This window comes from Odocoileus virginianus, chromosome 7 (genome assembly GCF_023699985.2).
Source record: "Odocoileus virginianus isolate 20LAN1187 ecotype Illinois chromosome 7, Ovbor_1.2, whole genome shotgun sequence".
Taxonomy (NCBI): Eukaryota; Metazoa; Chordata; class Mammalia; order Artiodactyla; family Cervidae; genus Odocoileus; species Odocoileus virginianus.
This window is the reverse complement of record NC_069680.1, coordinates 6,100,418-6,119,435: the sequence shown is the minus strand read 5'-3', so window position 1 is coordinate 6,119,435 and position 19,018 is coordinate 6,100,418. Positions and strand designations below refer to the sequence as shown.

At 39.0% G+C, this 19,018-nt stretch overlaps 1 protein-coding gene across 12 annotated transcripts in view; it reads right to left on the bottom strand.

The window, feature by feature from the left end:
* GBF1 (golgi brefeldin A resistant guanine nucleotide exchange factor 1) overlaps positions 1–19,018 on the bottom strand; it is a 121,833-nt gene that overhangs the window by 93,333 nt on the left and 9,482 nt on the right. For 11 of the 12 annotated variants that reach the window (XM_020897849.2, XM_020897854.2, XM_020897856.2 and 8 more), the window contains exons 2-3: positions 16,803–16,911; positions 15,307–15,373 (exon numbers count right to left, since the gene is read on the bottom strand). In XM_020897849.2, the coding sequence (XP_020753508.2) occupies positions 15,307–15,373; positions 16,803–16,898 (163 nt within the window). In that variant the 5' untranslated portion in view covers positions 16,899–16,911. The remainder of the gene's footprint in view (positions 1–15,306; positions 15,374–16,802; positions 16,912–19,018) is intronic. The other variant, XM_020897850.2, reaches the window with a different exon arrangement.

The following is a 19,018-nucleotide window of genomic DNA, read 5'->3' as shown; positions in this document are numbered from 1 at the left end:
TTGTATCAATGCTAAATTTCTTGAACTTGACACTGTATTAAAGATTATGTAAAAGGTTATCCTTGTTCTTAGCAAATATACATTGAAGTATTATGTGATAAGACTGTAATATATATATAATCTACTCTCAAATGATTTAGAAAAAAATGTATATACATATGTATGTGTGTGTATAGAAAGAGAATAATAAAAACAAAAGTATATAGAAGACCTCTGTATTATTCTTGCAACATTTCTTTAAGTTTGAAATTATTTCAAAATGAAAATTTGAAAGAATCCACTATCAGTTGATGATTAAATATCCTGACACCAGTAAATTAAAGAGGAAGTAGAAATGGACTTACATTCTAGATAACACTAAAACACTAAATGGTAGGGAAGCAAGCCAGTTCTTTTCCTTCTGAGCTTTTAGAGGAAGACTATTAGCAACATAAATATTTCCCGCTCTCTGCCTTCAGTTACTGCATACACACAACCCAGTTTTGCTGATTCTTAAGGCTGCAGCCTACCTAGTATCACTTAGGACCCTAGCAACAGCTCCCATTCTCTAAATACCAAAGAGCTCTATCAACTGCAGCCACTGCTCATTTCCTTCCTTATAAAGAACCTAGAGAACAGAGTTAAGTCTTTAAAACCTCTGAAATGAGACTGATTAAGATGCTAATCTTGGGCTCACTTGGGAGGATTAATGAACCATATTTGGATTCTGGATTTCAACAGAAATCCACTTTCCCCTGACTATTTATCCCACAATGCTTCTTTCCAGGTGGGGTGAACTGAAAGAGAACTCCTCTTCCTGGGCCAGAGGGAACAGGATCCTCTGCCAGAATCACTGGGCTCTGGTCACCAAAAGTATCTGGCTATAACAGGTATTAAGGATGCACCCTGGATGTACACTCATCCCAGAAAAAAGACCAAGAAGATAAAACTGCACTTTAAACACAATAAGCTATCAAGCAAATGATGAGGTCTTTTTGTGGACATTTGTTTGAGTAACATTTATACTCCAACATTCACTCCAACTTCCTCTTTTAGAAAGATCTTAACCACTGTTTGTTTCACTGCCTTACTACCTTTCTCCACCCTTGAAAATCCTAGGAATAGTCCCTTTTCCTTAGGAAAAAGGACATTTCTAAATGGCATTCTTTCTGAGAACTCAAGGGTTCTCTCTCTCTCTCTCTCTCTTTAGTCACTAAGTCATGTCTGACTCTTGCGACCCCATGGACTGTAGCCTACCAGGCTCCTCTGTCCATGGGACTCTCCAGGCAAGAATACTGGAGTGGGTTGCCATTTCCTTCTCCAGGGGATCTTCCCGACCCAGAAACCAAACCCAGCTCTCCTGCATAGCAGGCAGATTCTTTACCAACTGAGCTATGAGGGAAGCTAAGGGAGCTTTCTCTGGGATTCAAAAGATAAACATATAATGGGATGTTCTGCTAATCTGAAGTCAAATCCTATTCAAAGTCACTGTGAGTTTTGATACATTTTTCCTCAGGTGAGGCTGCTGGGCTAAAGACAATGGGCTGCTCATGCTACTTTTAAACTGGGATTATTAAATTTGAGCTATAGAAAAGGACTTTCCTCACTCTTTTATTTTTTTATACTGTTGGCCTGATTAGGTTGTGAATTTTTATTTTATTTTTTTGGTCACAGCTCATGGCTTGCGGGATCTCAGCTCCCCAACCAGGGATCAAACCCGGCCCCTCAGCAGTGGAAGCTCAGAGTTCTAACCACTGGATCACCATGAAATTCCCCTCATTCTTTTAGCACCTTAACTAAGTAGCTATTAAAATTTTTGTTTTGTGCCCCTAGACTGCAGAATCCTAACAACTACGTTACAAGTCCAAGCCTGAAAGCAAAATTCTATTAGAAGTTGACTTTTATTAGAAAAGACATCATTCATTGATATCTTATCCTTGTAGTACAATTTTAGTCAGTTCAGCTCTGAGATGCACAGACTGATTAATCAAAGATGAATATAAATGGAGTGATTGAGCCCTAAGACATGCAAAGCCCTAAAGCAGCTAATGAAGCTGCCATGCACACAGTTATTGCCAGGCAGCCAGGGCAAGGGCAGAGAATGGGAGAGACAAAGCTGACAAACACCAAGGCTGTTCTTCTGAAGACCCTAGAACCTCTTTCAGTACACCAGGGCACACAACAATTTCCTAAGGTCATATGTGGAAGCTGGGAAGACTTCAAACCACTACCCAGCTGTCCACTCAAATTCCAGAGTCTCTCATATCACCCACCCACTAGACCATAAACTTTATGAGGACAGGAACTGGGTTGGCCACCTTGAAAACTAGGTCCTTAATACATAATTCAGTGTCTGGCACACATTGAAGTGCTCAAGAAATACCTGTTGACTTAATATATATATGAATTTCTGCCAAGATCAAAGTTCCTATAAAAGATGCTGCTTCAAATCTTTCTAGCACAACTTACTCCCTGCTTGATCTACCAAAAGAACTCAAAAGGATGGCCAGGCCATATCTAACACGATGTGCTATTCACTCTTTCTGGAACAATCAGTTTAACATCATGTAAAACAGATAACACACAAGGTACAAAGTGACTAGTTAATCATGATTACACCCACAATGTTTATTTCCTTGGGAAAGAATACTTATTCTAACATTCTCCAGGACTGTTATGATTCAAATGGTCTCAAGTTAATTTCTGCCTTGCAAAAAGCTGATACACCCAGAGAGAAATGACCATATAAATAGAACTTCTTTAGCCATAAACAAACAAAAAAAAGGAAATCTGCCATTTGTAACAACATAGATGAACCTTGGGGACATTATGCTAATTGAATAAGTCAGATATTCTCTTTATTATGTGTGATGCACTGATGTTTTCTATTCTATTCTTTTTAAGGCCCACAGCTTGTACCAGAAAACAAGGAAGTGCTCAAAGGGTTCATATCAAAGGAACAAAGGAATTAGTTTGAAGGGGCTCTCATTGACCAAACTTGGAATTACTTCTGCACCAAAAATGATCATAAATATAATTAACTGTAAACACTGAATAAATAAAAATTCACAAGCCCCTCCAAAGTGGAAAACTCCTCACTTGCCCCTGTTAGTGCTCATTACTACACAAACTCCTTATCTGAAAGCTGGCAATTTAAGGGAAAGAATTAGGCATTTTCCTTGCCTTTTCAGGAGAAACTAACTGTGTTTCATCCTCCAGTTTACAGAGGAGAACTATTCTAGAGAACACTGTTAATAATGTAGAAAGAAAGCCAGAATTAGAAAATCATCATTCTGCAAATCCCCTCCCCTAGTAAAATAAGTGATTCTGGCAAAAATTCATCAGTGGATGATCATTAGGTAAAAGGATATTAGAAAAAGAATATTTGCAAGATGCCAAACTATTACTTCATAGATTATCTACTTATCACAAAGAGAAAAATACATTTATTTTACAATGAAGAGATATGGCAGTCACCACCAGAAGCAATAACCAAATTTAACACCATCAACAGGAGGACAACTTGACAGTATGTGCCTCCTATGGTGATATAATATGAAGTACACAGTATCATGTGGGCCCAAAATGTTTAACCTGAATTCAGACAAGCTTTTAACTCTAACTTCTAGAATGGAAATATCTGAAGTACAGCAACAGGTTAAATGACACCACAAGGACACAGACATACCCAGAATGTAAAACTTTCTAAAGATAAAAGGCCTAGTCTCTTCAAAAAGTCAATGCCAAGAAAAAATAATAAATAGGGTGGAGAAAACTATATTAGATTTTTAAAGTCTAAAGACATATAACTACATAATGAAATGACAATTCTATATGGATTTTGGTTGGTAAAACCTGCTATAGATATAAAAGGTAGTTTGGGAACAAATAGGAAATTTTAATAAATGGACTGGATATTCACTAATATTGGTAAATTACTGCTCAGTTTCTTAGGTACGATAATGATACTATGATTATGTAGGAGAACGTCCTTATTTAGGATTCAGCCTGAAATATCAACACATCTGCAACTTATTTTCAAATGGTGTATGAAAAAAAAAATACACAAATACATCGATAAAGCAAATATGGCTAAATTGCTAATAATTTTGACTCAAGTATGAGATGCAGGTGCTCACTATATTTCAATTTTGGTATGTCTGAAATTTTTCACACTAAAAATCTGAGGAAAAATTGCTGTGTAACCCTTTAAAATGATATCACAATCCATTAACAGAGTGCAACTACAGTCTGAAGATACCAATCTAGCCCATAGTAGGGTAGTCATATTATTATCTTAGCTCTCCCTTTATTACCAGTACTAAGGCAGTTTTCTTAAACCTGTTGTTGCCCAAAGAGAAGAATGAACCTTCATGAAAAGCTCACATGAAATGAAGTTTTCTTATTCAAGTTTTATATTTTTCTGCCAATTAATAACTCACTTTACTTGAAAAGGAAAAATAATCTGTTGAAAAATTCCTACCAGTGTCAGAAAAATTTCATTTGTCCCTATACTTTTAGAGGATTTTTTCCAATTAAGGGCCCATCACAGATAAACCTGAAGTCCTTTTGATCCTCTTGCTCACCAATTAATGTCCCCAACTACCCTTAGCCTCCAGTTCCCAAGCTGCTTTCCAGGACACCTGGAAGCAAGCTACATGGTTGACTGCAGAAAAACCCTTGCTCCCACACTACATCTGGCCCTGCCTTTCCACCAAATCAAATGCCAATTTATTTCCTTCTGATGTACAGTGTATCAGTCCACTTCCTGGATGGCCCCACTTCACAATGGGCCAGAAACCCAAAGCAATAATGTGAGTTCTACAAACGGGCAAATAATCGCTCAACAAGCGTAGAACAAGGAAAGGTCAGTTGTGATATGTGCACATGTGGCAGCCCTTCACAACTCAACATACAGTGGTAACAGAAGGCTGGTGTTACTGAAGAGGCATGCAAAGAGAAGCCAGCCAACAAGCAGCCAGGAGTGCTTGTCCATCTAAATCTTTCAGACTTCCAGAGAAACAAAGGTCTCAAAACTAGAAAGGAGCATCTTATCTCCTCGTTTCCAGGAGCAAAACTGATAGCTTAAGGTAGTCACTGCTCTCCACCTACAACTCTTGTTTAACATGATCTCTGAGATAAAATAACCTGATCTTCATTTTGCTCTATATCGCACTCTTCTAATGGGTGCAGAAGAGAAAAGACAAATGTACTCACCCTTTCCATAAACATACCCAATATCATTTTAGAAATTGGGGTGACCAACTGAATATCTGTGAGCATAGAGAGGTGGTTAAAAAAGCTAAGGCTAGGACAAAACTCTTCACCATCTCTCCTAACAAAAACTGCACAGTGAACTTCAAACACCTGGCTCCTTCTGAAACCCTCTTAGCACTTGCCCTAGGTTTGAATGGGTAGAAGAGAAGAAAGGGACTCTGCCTGCCTCCCTGTTAAAAACAAGGCTGTATCTGGCTTTCCCTCTTTTTACTCATCTGACTGCTGTCATGGCAAACTGGAACACATATCCAGAGAGAAATTTCAGGCCTCAAGAGGTGGCTGTGTTAAAAAGGACAATGTCAATGAGAGCAATACTAGCAACAGTGACACCCACCACAGGCCACACTGTCACCTTGTCCACTAAACTCTACTAGAAGGAAATTAGGTTTCTTTGCTTCTGCTGTTGAGAGCCAAGATACTAAGAATGCCCTTTATGGGAATTCCCTGATGGTCCAATGGTTAGGACTCTACACTTTCACTGCCCAGAGTGCAGGTTCAATCCCTGGATGGAGAATTAAGGTCCTGTAAGGCATGCAGTGTGACCCAAAAAAAAGTCCTTTTCTTCACAGCTTCCTTTCAGATATGAGTAGTGGAAAATGTACCAGGAGACTGGTTCTGATGGTGTTTGAGTACTAGGATGAGAAAAATGGAGAGTCTGATTAATAAAAAGACTATGTAGAACTGCTTCTTCTCAAGAAAGTCTTCATTTTCTAATCCTGAGGACAAACGAAGGTTCAGAAGAACTTGTTGGTTTAGAATTGTCAAATGAAAGTTCAGATCATGGGGCTTCCCTGGTGGCTCAGCTAGTAAAGAATCTGCCTGCAATCTGGGAGTCCCAGGTTTGATCCCTGGGTTGGGAAGATACCCTGGAGAAGGAAATGGCAACCCACTCCAGTATTTTTGCCTAGAGAATTCCATGAACAGAGGAGCCTAGAGGGCTGCAGCCTATGGGGCTGCAAAGAGTTGGACACAACTGAGCGAGTAACACACCAGTAAAAAGAAATGACAACGTAAAGTCATCAAAATATAGGCCTCTGGGAGCCATCTTATTGATATAAATAATCTCAAGGGAAAAAAAAACACAGTACCTTTATTTGCCCTAACTATGCTCAAATGCCCATAAATCTGAGGCCACTCAAGCTACCAAGATACCAAAGTCAGCCTGACTCAAATTCAAGTCACACTCTAACATGTTGCTCAACAATCTCCAAACTAATATATTCATATATTTTATTACAGAACAAGAAAGAAAAAAAGAGCACAGGAGGAAGTTCCCTGGTGGTCCAGTGGTTTAGACTCCACATTTCCACTACAGGGAACACAGGTTTGATCCCTAGTCAAGGAACTAAGACCCTGCATGCCATGTGGCACAACCAAAAGAAAAAAAAAAGGCATAGCAAAGAGATACTTACATAAGTGTGCCCAACCTTGCCTGTTCCAACACCTTAGCACATTACATAAATTTGTCGGCCAAATTTTATCATTTTATCATTTTTTTTCTTTCAGTCTCCAGTTAGGTCTTAAACAATTTACCAGCTCATTTCCAAGTGGATCAAAGCTAATAACTCTTGAAATCCCCTGGCCGTCCAGGGACTCAGCTTCCTCTGCTGGGTGCCCTGGGTTCAAACTCTGGTCAGGAATTAAGAGAACACAAAACAAACAAACAAACAAACAAAGAGGCCACAAGAAGCCAAGCCTCCCTGTCCTTCACCATCTCAAGAAGTTTAACCAAACTCATATTCATTGAGTCAGTGATGACATCCAACCATCTTATCCTCTGTCATCCCCTTCTCCTCCCACCTTCAATCTTTCCCAGCATCAGGGTCTTTTCTAATAAGTCAGCTCTTCACATCAGGTGGCCAAAGTATTGGAGCTTCAGCTTCAGCATCAGTCCTTCCAACGAATATCTAAGAATGATTTCCTTTAGGAATAACAGGTTTGATCTCCTTGCAGTCCAAGGGACTCTCAAAGAATCTTCTCCAACACCACAGTTCAAAAGCATCAATTCTTTGGTGCTCAGCTTTCTTTATGGTCCAACTCTCACATCCATACATGACTACTGGAAAAACCATACCTTTGACTAGACAGACCTTTGGCAGCAAAGAAATGTCTCTGCTTTTTAATATGCTGTCTAGGTTTCTCATAGCTTTTCTTCCAAGGAGCAAGTGGCTTTTAATTTCATGGCTGCAGTCACTATCTTCAGCGATTTTGAAGCTCAAGAAAACAAAGTCTGTCACTGTTTCCATTGTTTCCCCATCTATTTGCTGTGAAGCCATGGGACCAGATGCCATGATCTTAGTGTTTTGAATGTTGAGTGTTAAGAAGCCAGCTTTTTCACTCTCCTCTTTCACCTTCATCAAGAGGTTCTTTAGTTCCTCTTCACTTTCTGCTATAAAGGTGGTGTTATCTGCATATCTGAGGTTATTGATATTTCTCTTTCGAATGTGTGCCCTTACTCAGTCTTATTCCTGACAGTGACTACTGAATGTCTTAACTATATGTCCCTATGTTCCAATTAAAACAGATTAAATTTGAGGTCTGAGCCATCCTGGAACAGTTTTGCTTCAACTTAGAAGGCTATTTCTAAGAGGCCTAAGTCAGACAGGTGTTAAGTTATAGTTCCTCCCAAGTTGGCTTTCAGACTCTGTTTAAATGTTCTCTGTAAAGCTCTGGAGGTTACATGGATTCAAACCTCCTAGCTCAAACTCTGAATTCAAAAAGCTTGAGACAGTACCCTACAGGTGTGTTTGTCTAGGATAAACTATATTTAAATAAACTCCCGATATATCCACTCTCTCCAGACACCTGCTTCTTCCTCTTAAACTCAGGCACATCATATCTTGCTATACAAGTAAGCACAGTGAAGAAATATCCTATCCCTCAAATGTCTTATCCCTCAGAGTTACAATATGCAAACCCATCAATATCTTTGGGAATACCTAAACTCTGCCCAGAACAGCTTTACATGAGAAGGCCAAATAAGCAAAAACATGAGCTAAATTTCTCCTCATTTCTATGGTTTATGTGAACAAGGGGAAAAGGAGGAATAAGAAAAGATGGCAACAGACTGCTCTCATTCACTATCATCTATTCCATATCTGATAGGGAACCCTATGGCCTAGAGTATAGTATATAAGTATGTAAGTTAGTCTCAGAATGGTCAGCCAGAGTTACTAGTCTTTAAAACCAGTGGCTATGAGAGCAGGAAATTTGTTTACCATTATAGATCCAATGGCTGAGTGCCTAAGCAAAATGCCTAGCACACAGCAGATATTCAATAAATATTGGTCAGAAGCAATTCAATAAGCTAGACTTAGAAGAAATCCAAATCTTAGTGAATCTCAGAAAGAAAAGGTCCAAGCAGCTACATAGTTCCATAGTTAATACAAGTGCTTATACTGAGCTTCAAGACCACCTTAGTCTTATGCTAAATACCCCGAGCCTCATAGGTCCTCAAAATTAAAAAGACCAGCAAGAAGTTTTGTCTCCACAGGCAACTTACCTCCCCACCACCAACCCTGACACACACATATCACTAAGAGGTCTTCCTCAAGCCCTTAAAGTCATTAAGAGGTCACTCCTTAAGAGAAGACTCTGGTGTGGTACTTTTAGATTGTTCTTCCCTCTGTGCTTTAAATCAAAATTTCTGGTTTAAAAATTTTGGATTCTGGAAAAGAATCTCTTTGTAATGATCTAAGTTTAAACACCAAGGACAAAGGCAGCCTAAAATCTGGAGGTAAATGATCATAACCAAACACCACAAATCACGACTGACTGGAGCCTTATCTGTGAAGCTATACTGAATGAAGGGTACACTAAGGCCTGTAAGCACTTGTCTAATCTGGGAACAAAAAGATCAAAAACCAGAAACCATGCTGGCTAGAAGGATTACTCTAAATGTCTACATTTGGGGAACTTCCCTGGCAGTCCAGTGGTAAAGATTTTGTGCTTCCACTGCAGTGGGCACAAATCTGATTCCTGGTCAGGAAAGTAAGATCCAACATGTGGCACAGAACAGCTATAAAACCAAAAGTAAACTGTCTACTCTCTACAGCTTAGACTGCAAGGAGATCAAACCAGTTGATCCTAAAGGAAATCAATCCTGAATATTCATTGGAAGGACTGATACTGAAGCTCCAATACTTTGGTCACCTGATGTGAAGAGGTGACTCATTAGAAAAAAACCCTGATGCTGGGAAAGACTGAAGGCAGGAGGAGAAGGGGATGACAGAGGATGAGATGGTTGGATGGCATCACTGACTCAACGGACATGAGTTTGAGCAAGCTCCGGGAGATGGTGAAGGACAAGGAAGCCTGGCATGCTACAGTCTATGGGGTCACAAAGAGTCGGACATGACTGAGTGACAACAACAACTCTCTACAGACCTAAAACCAAGAGCGGTATCAAGTATTCTAATATTTCACTTTCCCTTTCATCCCCCAGTCCCATGCCACAAATCTTACCGCCCAATCTGTGAGATTGTAGATAACTTCAATACGCAAGAGCCCCAACAAGATCTCTAAAAGGATAAAAGGAAATGTGCCTTTGGAATCTAAGCCCACCATATGGCTTGAGCAGATGCAAGCAAGAGGCATTGGTCCTTCTGCCCCTAAGGCCAGGAAGCCCCAGCCCTGCAGGCAGCACAGAGTTAACTACCCACCCGCTTTGAGAAGCACAAAGGTACATCACTGCAACATGCCTAACATTTACATTGCCTCTCTCTGCTCATTAAACAGGTTTTGGTTAAATAATGAACAAACTGTATTACAGACTCCGATGAGAATTCCAAAATTATAAATCAACTGGGAAAGCCCAAAGGGGCAGACAGACAGGGAGGGGGGAGAAGGATAATATTGACTAATATAAAGGGCGCAGCTTGACAGTGGATATTCCTGCCACACCTGATCAAACACACTCCGTTGGGGGAGGGGAAAGAGAGAAAGAAAGGAGAGATGGGGCAAGACAGCCTGAAATTTGCATCCGGAAAAGATTAAAATGGATTCTTTGGGGATAGAGAAAATACATAATATATATTACTATAAATGCAAAACTGTACTAAAAGCTAACTCAAATGTCAAAGATTACAGCTTGAATAAATTTAAATATAAAAGCCATGTGCTTCTTGAGTTAATGAGAGAGACATAAAAGGACAAACTGGGCCAGGAGGCTGAACAGAGCCTTACACTGCCTTTGCTGGGCAATGGGTTCAATGCACAGCAGCAACTATAGTCAGAGGCATCCCTTCATGGCTCTGAGCCCTGAGAAAGAGCTGGTGAATCCCATTGCTTTTCTAGTCTACACTTGCTATTTTGAAAAATTAAGATAGATTTCATATGCCATAAAATTCATCCTTCTAAAGTATACACTTGTACAGTTTTTAGTATATTCACAAATATGTACAACCATCACTACGATCTAATTCCAGAACATTTTCATCACCCCTAAAAGAAATCCTATTACCATTAGCAGTTACTTCCCATGCCCACTTCCAGCTCCTAGCAACCACACACCCGTTTTAACTCCTTCAGAATAACCTCTTAAAGGATTCTTAAGAGAACTGAAAGACTAAATAAGGGGCAGCAGTCAAGTCTCACTGGTGGTAAGCTATGGCTTTATTCAAAGTACCAATATGCAAACTTTGCTCTTAGGCACTTCATACATTCCAAGTGCAACCCTCTCTTTAGATTTGGTATTAGAACATTCTATTACTCTAGATATTACAGAGCATTCAGTTATCATGCATTTTGGGCAAATACTGACTGCAAATGTGGTCCAGAGACACACCTGTGAGAATAACTGACATGGATTTAGCCAACCCTTACTAGAGGCAGTAGACTTACTTCCTTTACAATGCTCAGACAATGTTCCTGAAGGAGCAGGGAGCACTTATACCCTTAAAAGATCTTCTGACTGCTTACAAGAAAAGAGGAATGGAGAAGGAAATGGCAACCCACTCCAGTACTCTTGCCTGGAAAATTCCATGGACTGAGGAGCCTGGTAGGCTCCATGGGGTCACAGAGTCGGACACGACTGAGTGGAAAAAAAAAGAAAAGAGGAAAAATTGCTTTGGTTGACTGACAATGTCCAATGAATCACCTATTTCCATTAACAATATTCTTAACCAACCCAGCCAGCAGATAGTCTAGAAAAGTGCAAATAAAAAGCCTTTGTAAAAAGAGACCAAGCCCAAGTCAGTTTCATGAGTTAAACTAAATGGAGTCTTGGAATTCCTATCATAGTTCTTCCAACCTAAGTGTACACCATTCCCAGTCACATAGCAATGGCAGTCCCTTCAGTTTCTCTCTCCAAGTTCAAAACCCTTTCCCAGCCTCCAAGCATTAACAGGCTTCCAAGAAAGCAATCCTCCTGACACTGCCAATCAGAAAAAATCTGTTTGTTTTAGTAAAAGAAACAAGAAATTGGTCATGGATTACAAAGTCCAGGACCACAGGAGCAGCTGACCCATAAACCTGCTCCTGGAAGCCAGCACTATGTGGGGGGTCAGAACCAATCAGAAGACCATGAAATGCTCTATTTTGGATCCACTCTGTCATTTATCAGGTAGGTAATACGCTAAAACCCAAGAACAATGGGGCAACTTAGACAGGCACTGTTTTCAATACCTGCGACAGCTACTGGCCCCTGGAAAATATCATCACCTTCTTCCTCACTCTGAGGGAAAGCTTGGCCAACACCCAGCTAGGTTCCCAGTACCACTGACAGAACTGGTTCCTCGGCACATTCTGGTTTTAATAGTTTCAAGTAGAAGATAATCTGGATTCCTAACCCAAAGATGTAAGAAAATTAGGTAGCAGACTCAAGTTTGGTAACTCTCAGATGAACTAGAAACCAAATCCTGGACTGTACTACTCACCACAGATACAATCTCTGAACTGAAGTCTTGGGATATGTCAGAATGGAGAAAACAAGTGTGGGATATAGATTGGATGGCAAGTAGGAAACGTGGCTTTATAAGGAGAGCAGCACCACCTCAGGTCCTCAGGGTCTGCAAAGTGCCCAAAAGGACTACAAGGCAACTCCAGTCTGACCTCAGCCATTTTAGGGTATACCCAGCCACTTATGACAACAATTCTCAGCTGTATGTAAAATGCTTGCCAAACATTTTCCAAATGTATTCTCTGAAAGAGATAACACTCCAAACTTTGACCCACGAAAAAGAATTGTAAATATCTACTGACTATTTTTCTTTGTAATTGGGATATGTAAGTTTTACATGAAAAGCTAAAAAAAAAAATCTGGCAGCAATATGGATGCAACTAGAGATTATCATACTAAGTGAAGTAAGTCAGAAAGACAAACACCATATGATATCACTTGTACGTAGAGTATAAAACATGACACAAATGAACCTACCTACAAAGCAGAAACACTCACAGAGAGAACAGACTTGTGGCTACAGGGGAGAGGAGGATGGACTGGGAAGTTTGGGGTTAGTGTGTGCTGCGTGCATGCTAAGTAACTTCAGTCGTGTCCGACTCTTTGCAACTCTATGGACTAGAGTCCACCAGGCTCCTCTGCCCATGGGATTCTCCAGGCAAGAATACTAGAGTGGGATGCCACGCCCTCCACCAAGGGATCTTTCCCACCCAGGGATTGAACCCTCATCTCTTGCATCTCCTGTGTTGGCAGGTGGGTTCTTTACCACTAGCGCCACCTGGGAAAATGCGAACTACTACATATAGGATGGAAGGTCCTACTATATAGCACAGGAAACTATAATCAGTATCCCAGGATAAACCATAATGGAAAAGAATGCATATATGTATAACTAAATCACTTTGCTGTACAGCAGAAATTAACACAACACTGTAAATCAACTATACTTCAATTAAAAAAAAAATCTGCACAAGCCACCAACTTTCTAAAGCAGCCAAATCACTTTCAGTATAGGCCATAAAATAAGAACATACCTAGTTGCAGCATTAGCCCTGCTAACTAGCTATCAGACACCTCTTCCCCTATATTTGATCATTGGCTAACATTGCGAACACTTTTCACATTGAGTCAAATTTGCTCCTTTAAAGAAACATGTAGAAAATCCTTAGATTCCCTAGGATTAGGGTTAGGAAAGTAAAAGGAATTTTTCTCCAGATAATTCTCCTACATTTCTCATAAAAGGAGAACATTTACTTATTTATTTATTTAATCTGCAGAAGCCTAAAAGCTATTTCAATCACGGTGTTAGATATGTTACTAGCTAAAAACATTCCAGGGATATACAACTGCAAAAGCCCTTTATGGTCAACAGAGGAGCACAGCTCTGAGGCTTTCCCTCTATGTCTATATCTTCCCTCCAGGCTTGAAAAATATGAAGTGTTGAGCCTTTACTTCCTCCCTTGACATGTTTTTAAACGTAATATAAAGCATTTGCTGTGTACATTCTCCTCTAACTGTATGTACAGAAGCAACACAGAACAGGGCACTAAATCTGGTGTTAGGGGCTTTAATTCTAGTTTTGAGTTCTGACTCCACTTCTTAGGATCAGTGTGATCTCAGCTAAATCACTTAAAATATCTCTGGGCTTCAATTTCATTCATAAAACGGGGACAAATCTGCCATGCCTCCCTCACAGGTTGTGTAAAAGTTTCAAAAAGGTATGGTAACTAGGCTTACCATGGTGAACATTTTGAAATGTACAGAAACATCAAATCACAATGTTGTATAGCAAGAATATGGTACTACAGGTCCATTCTATTTCAAAAGCGAACAAATGAACTCACAGAAAAAAAGATCAGATTTGTGGTTACCAGAGGCAGGGGGTAGGGGAAGGAGGAACTAGATGAAAGCAGCCAAAAGACACAATCTTCTAGTTATAAGATAAATAAGTATTAGGGCTATAATGTACAACACAATGGGCTTCCCAGGTGACCCAGTGGTAAAGAATCCACCTGCCAATGCAGGAGACGCAGGAGACATGGGTCTAATCCCTGGGTCAGGAAGATCCCCTCGAGGAGGAAATGGCAACCAGTATTCTTCATTCCAGTATTCTTGCTTGAAAAATCCCATGGACAAAAGAGCCTGGCAAGCCACAGTCTATGGGGTCACAGAGTCAGACATAACTGAGGGACTGAGCATGCATGTACACATATACAACATGATAAATGTAATTAACACTGCAGTATGTTACACATGGAAGTTGTTAAGACACTAAATCCTAAGAGTTCTCACTGGGAAAAAAAAATTTTTTTTCTGTTTCTTTAATTTTTTATCTGTGAAGATGACAGATGTTCACTAAACTTACTGTGGTAATCATTTCATAATGTATGTAATTCAAAGTACTACGTACATTTTAAACTTATACAGTGCTATATGTCAATTACATCTCAATTAAACTAAAAGAAGAAAGAATGAAGTTCCTGATCTGAAATATAAATAAAAGTGAAAAAAATTCAATAAGGTAATAAATGTGAAAGTGGCTTTGAAAATTCTAAACATATAAATATTACATAAGATAATTATGATTAGGAAAACAAAGGCAGAGTGTGTGACACAAAAGATTCTGGGAACAAGTGAAGACTAAAAGAGCTGCATTACAGAAAGCTCAGGTCCTAAAAACCAGTAAGGATTTTCTGTAAGAGAAAGGTTACACTGCAAGTATTAAACACTTCACTTGTGCCATCAATTTCCTACCTGATGGCATACGTGAGTTAGAGAAAGAAAAATAGCCAAAAACAAAACAGAACATTAGCCAAAAATAACACTTATAACTCAAGCAAAGAAGGAAGCTTATAATTGTATGAACGCTGATTCCCCATTAAAGTAGGACACTCTAAGAGCTCCAGGAAGGATCAGCAGTAAAATAAACCAGAGCAAACTACACCTGTGGGCCAAAACTGGCTTGCAGCCTGTTTTTTTAAAAGAAAATTTTATTTATTATTCATTTAAGTATTATCTGAGTCTGCATTTGGGTTACAATGACAGAGTTGAGTAGCTGCAGTTGCTACAGGCTGCAAAGCCTAAAATATCATGTAGTCTTATACTATAAAGAAAAAGTTTGTCCATCCTTGCAATAAATCAAACATACTTACCTGTTACGTTGTTTAAAATCTCCTTTAGATGACTGAAACTATGCAGCAGAGGATCCCGTTCTTCATCCTATAACACACAGATTAAAAAAAAAAAAAAAGAATTATCAGACCAAGAGTAAAAAGGAAATAAAAGATAGATCAAGAGCTCTTTCTCTGAATCCAACCAGAAAATTCAGTCAGTTTTCCTTCTGAGGAAAAGAAAGTTAGCCGTGGTTCATTTTTCCAGTTCCCTAATCTCTTATCTCATAGAAGTACTCTAGGCTTACCTAAAATAGTACATCCTGAAGTACTAATCTTAATCTACACCAAGACCATGGCATTCAAGTTACCATAGACTGCTAGGTCTTCTGTATGTGCTATGGTCTGAATAATCATGACTCCTCAAAACTTCTGTGCTGGGACTTCCTGGTGGTCCAGTGGTTAAAACTCCATGCTTCCACTGCAAGGGGACACAGGTTTGATTCCTCATCAGAGAACTAAGATCCCACATGCCAAGAGTGTTTCCTTGCCCCTTCTACCATGTGAGGATACAATGAGAAGTCTGAGACCCAGAAGTACCTCACCCAAGCATGCTAATGCTCTGATTTTGAACTTTCAGCCCCTAGAAATTAATACGTTGTTTTAAAAAAAAAGAAAAAAAAATCTGTTCTTTATAGGCTACCCAGCCCATGGTATTGTGTTAGAGCATCCCAAACAGACTGAAACATACAGACTGAGACATGTGTTACTCTGTCTCTTCTCTTATCATAGTCATATACATTCATTCCTGACTCCATTCTTACTTATAAAACAGTTCATTTTTATTAATGAAAGTGAGAAATTTCTAAACAAACATATACATATTCACCAAGCTAGAAATGTCTAAACTTTAATTTTACAATTGTACTCAAAACTGTTTCATACAACTGTAACAAAAACATCACTGAACATACATATGCAACAAAGTCACCTTTACAACAGTTAAGCTTACTCATCTGATTAGCAAGATATGGTATCCTCTATATTTGAAAGCTTGCTGAATTTCCAAGGAGTACCATTACAAAGCCATATTACATGTGCCAATAACTATACTAACTGAAATGAATTTGATAGCTAATTATAGTTCTCAGGAATCAGAAGATAAGGAACTATATCACAATTTTTTTCCAATATTTGAATAAATTCTTAGAAGTAAAATTTCTGGTTCAAAAAGTAAACAAACAAAAAAGAAGATAAAAAATCTTTCTGACATGTTTAGGCATATTAAAGAGGTCCCAAGTACTAGCTTAAGCTGCTTATAAAAACAGCTAGAAGAAAAATAGTATCATCTTCTGGGTTCTAGAGAAAAAAAGACAGTTTATAAATTTGACTCTTATTGAAATAAAACAAAAGGGTCCTTTATACCCTTCTGAAAAACTCTGAATTGCTCCTATTATCATTATTACCAGGAAACTGACCACGTATCAGATCCCCTACAACAACTCAGTAACCAAGTGCTCTGCCCATCCCCCACTTACCAGTGGTGTATGGGTGCTCCATCGGGCATTCCGTTTGATGGCCCCAACCACAATGTTAATTTCCCCTTGAATGATGTAAATATTTTTATCCACCATCCTGGCAAACCTACTGAAACAGTTAAGAGAAAAGTTAGTTAATATTTGGTTATCCAAGAGCATCCCCATGCTTGAATCAGTACCTGAGAAGGTTAGAACTATGATTGAGCTTTTTAGTACCAAGATTCCCCACATATAATACTAAAATGTGATAATGTCCTTCTTATGTTATGAATTCAATTACCTGGCTCTTCCAGAGGTCTCTGAAAGTTCAAGATACAACTCAAAAAACATCACACCAGAAAATTTCTCAAAGGCACCTCAACAATCTCTAACAAACATTCAAATTCTTCAAAGTCAACTGTCCTCCAAATCTACTCTACAAAGCATGAAGACAAGAAGATACACTGGTGTGCCTAGCTTGTTAAAGAAATATTTCAGATCTTCCTATTGTTCTTTTACTTTATCAACCCAATCAATACTGAAAGTTTAAGTTAAAAGAAAAGAATGAAGGCTGTTAGAAAAATAGCCTTAGTTTGGAACCACAGTTACAATATCAATTTTTAGACTGCATTTATTCTGCCAAGTCAGCTCCAGAAAATTGGACAGTGGCAGTGATATAAGCGTTGAAAAATTCTGAAAAGTCAAGTTCACTTGCTTATAGCAGCGAATCTCTAATAAGTAAACTAAAAGGTAGACTCTTCTTGGCATAGAGAAAACCTTAATAGGAGCTTATAAAATCAACCTAATCACTTCCCATTATTTAGAAAGAAACCCTCCTCAAAATAGATAAAATTTTAAAAAGCAAAAGGGATAAAAGAAGGGAAGGGGAGACAAACAGTTATACAGACATTGAGATCAGGCTCAAGGAAAATTAAAACACTAAGGCTACACACGTACCCCAATGCAGCACTATTCACAGCAACACTTTTTACAATAGCTAGAACACGGAAGCAACCTGTATGTCCCTCATTAGATGAACGGGTAAAGAAGTAGTGGTACATATATACAATGGACTCTTACTCAGCAATAAAAAAGGGATGCATTTGAGTCAATTCTAATGAGGTGGATAAACCTAGAATCTATTATACAGAGTGAAGTCAGTCAGAAAAAGAAAGACAAATATTGTATATTAACAATATATATGGCATCTATAAAGACGGTACTGATGATCCTACTCACAGTAAAGTAAAGAAGATGCAGACATATGATCACTGTAGGAGAGGGAGAGGGTGGGATGACTTGAGAGTAGTATTGAAACATATACATTACCATGTGTAAAATAGATAGTCAGTGGGAATTTGCTGCATGACACAAGAAACCCAAAGCTGGTGCTCTGTGACAACCCAGAGGCATGGGATGGGGAGGGAGGTTTAAGAGGGAGGGGACATGGGGGACATGTGTATGCCTGTGGCTGATTCACGTTGATGTATGGCAGAAACCATCACAATACTGTAAAGTAATTATCCTCCAATTAAAAATAAAATAAAAAACAGTGAGGTTAACAGAGTAAGTGAAGCAATTTCAGAAATATTTACCTAATGAGCACCTACCATGCATAAGGCATCTTTCGGAATGCTAAGGATATAGGGCAAAAGACATGGAAAGAGCTTCAGACATACTGTGAAATGAAAAAAAAAAAAAAAAAAAAACTGTAGTATATGGTTATATGTTACCAGTTATGTAAAAACTAACCCTACATAAAACACTAGATTTTTGTTTTTAAAAATATGCAATATTTAACATAAAGTAAGATATAAAGCTGTTGGATTGCAAGGAGATCAAACCAGTCAATCCTAAAGGAAATCAACCCTGACTATTCACTGGAAGGACTGATGCTGAAGCTCCAATATTTTGGCCGCCTAATGTGACGAGCTTACTCATTAGAAAAGACCCTGAAAAGACTCCTTTTCAGGACTCTTAGGAAAGACTCCTGCTGGGAAAGACTGAAGGCTGGAGAAGGGAATGACAGAGGATGAGATGGTTGGATGGTATCACAAACTCAATGGATATGAGTTTGAGCAAGCTCTGGGAGATGGTGAAGGACTGGAAAGTCTGGCATGCTGCAGTCCATGGGGTCGCAAAGAGTCAGGCATGATTGAGCAACTGAACAACAGCAACAAAGATATAAAGGGGCTTCCCTGGTGGCTTAGTTGGTAAAGAATCTGCCTTCATTTCAG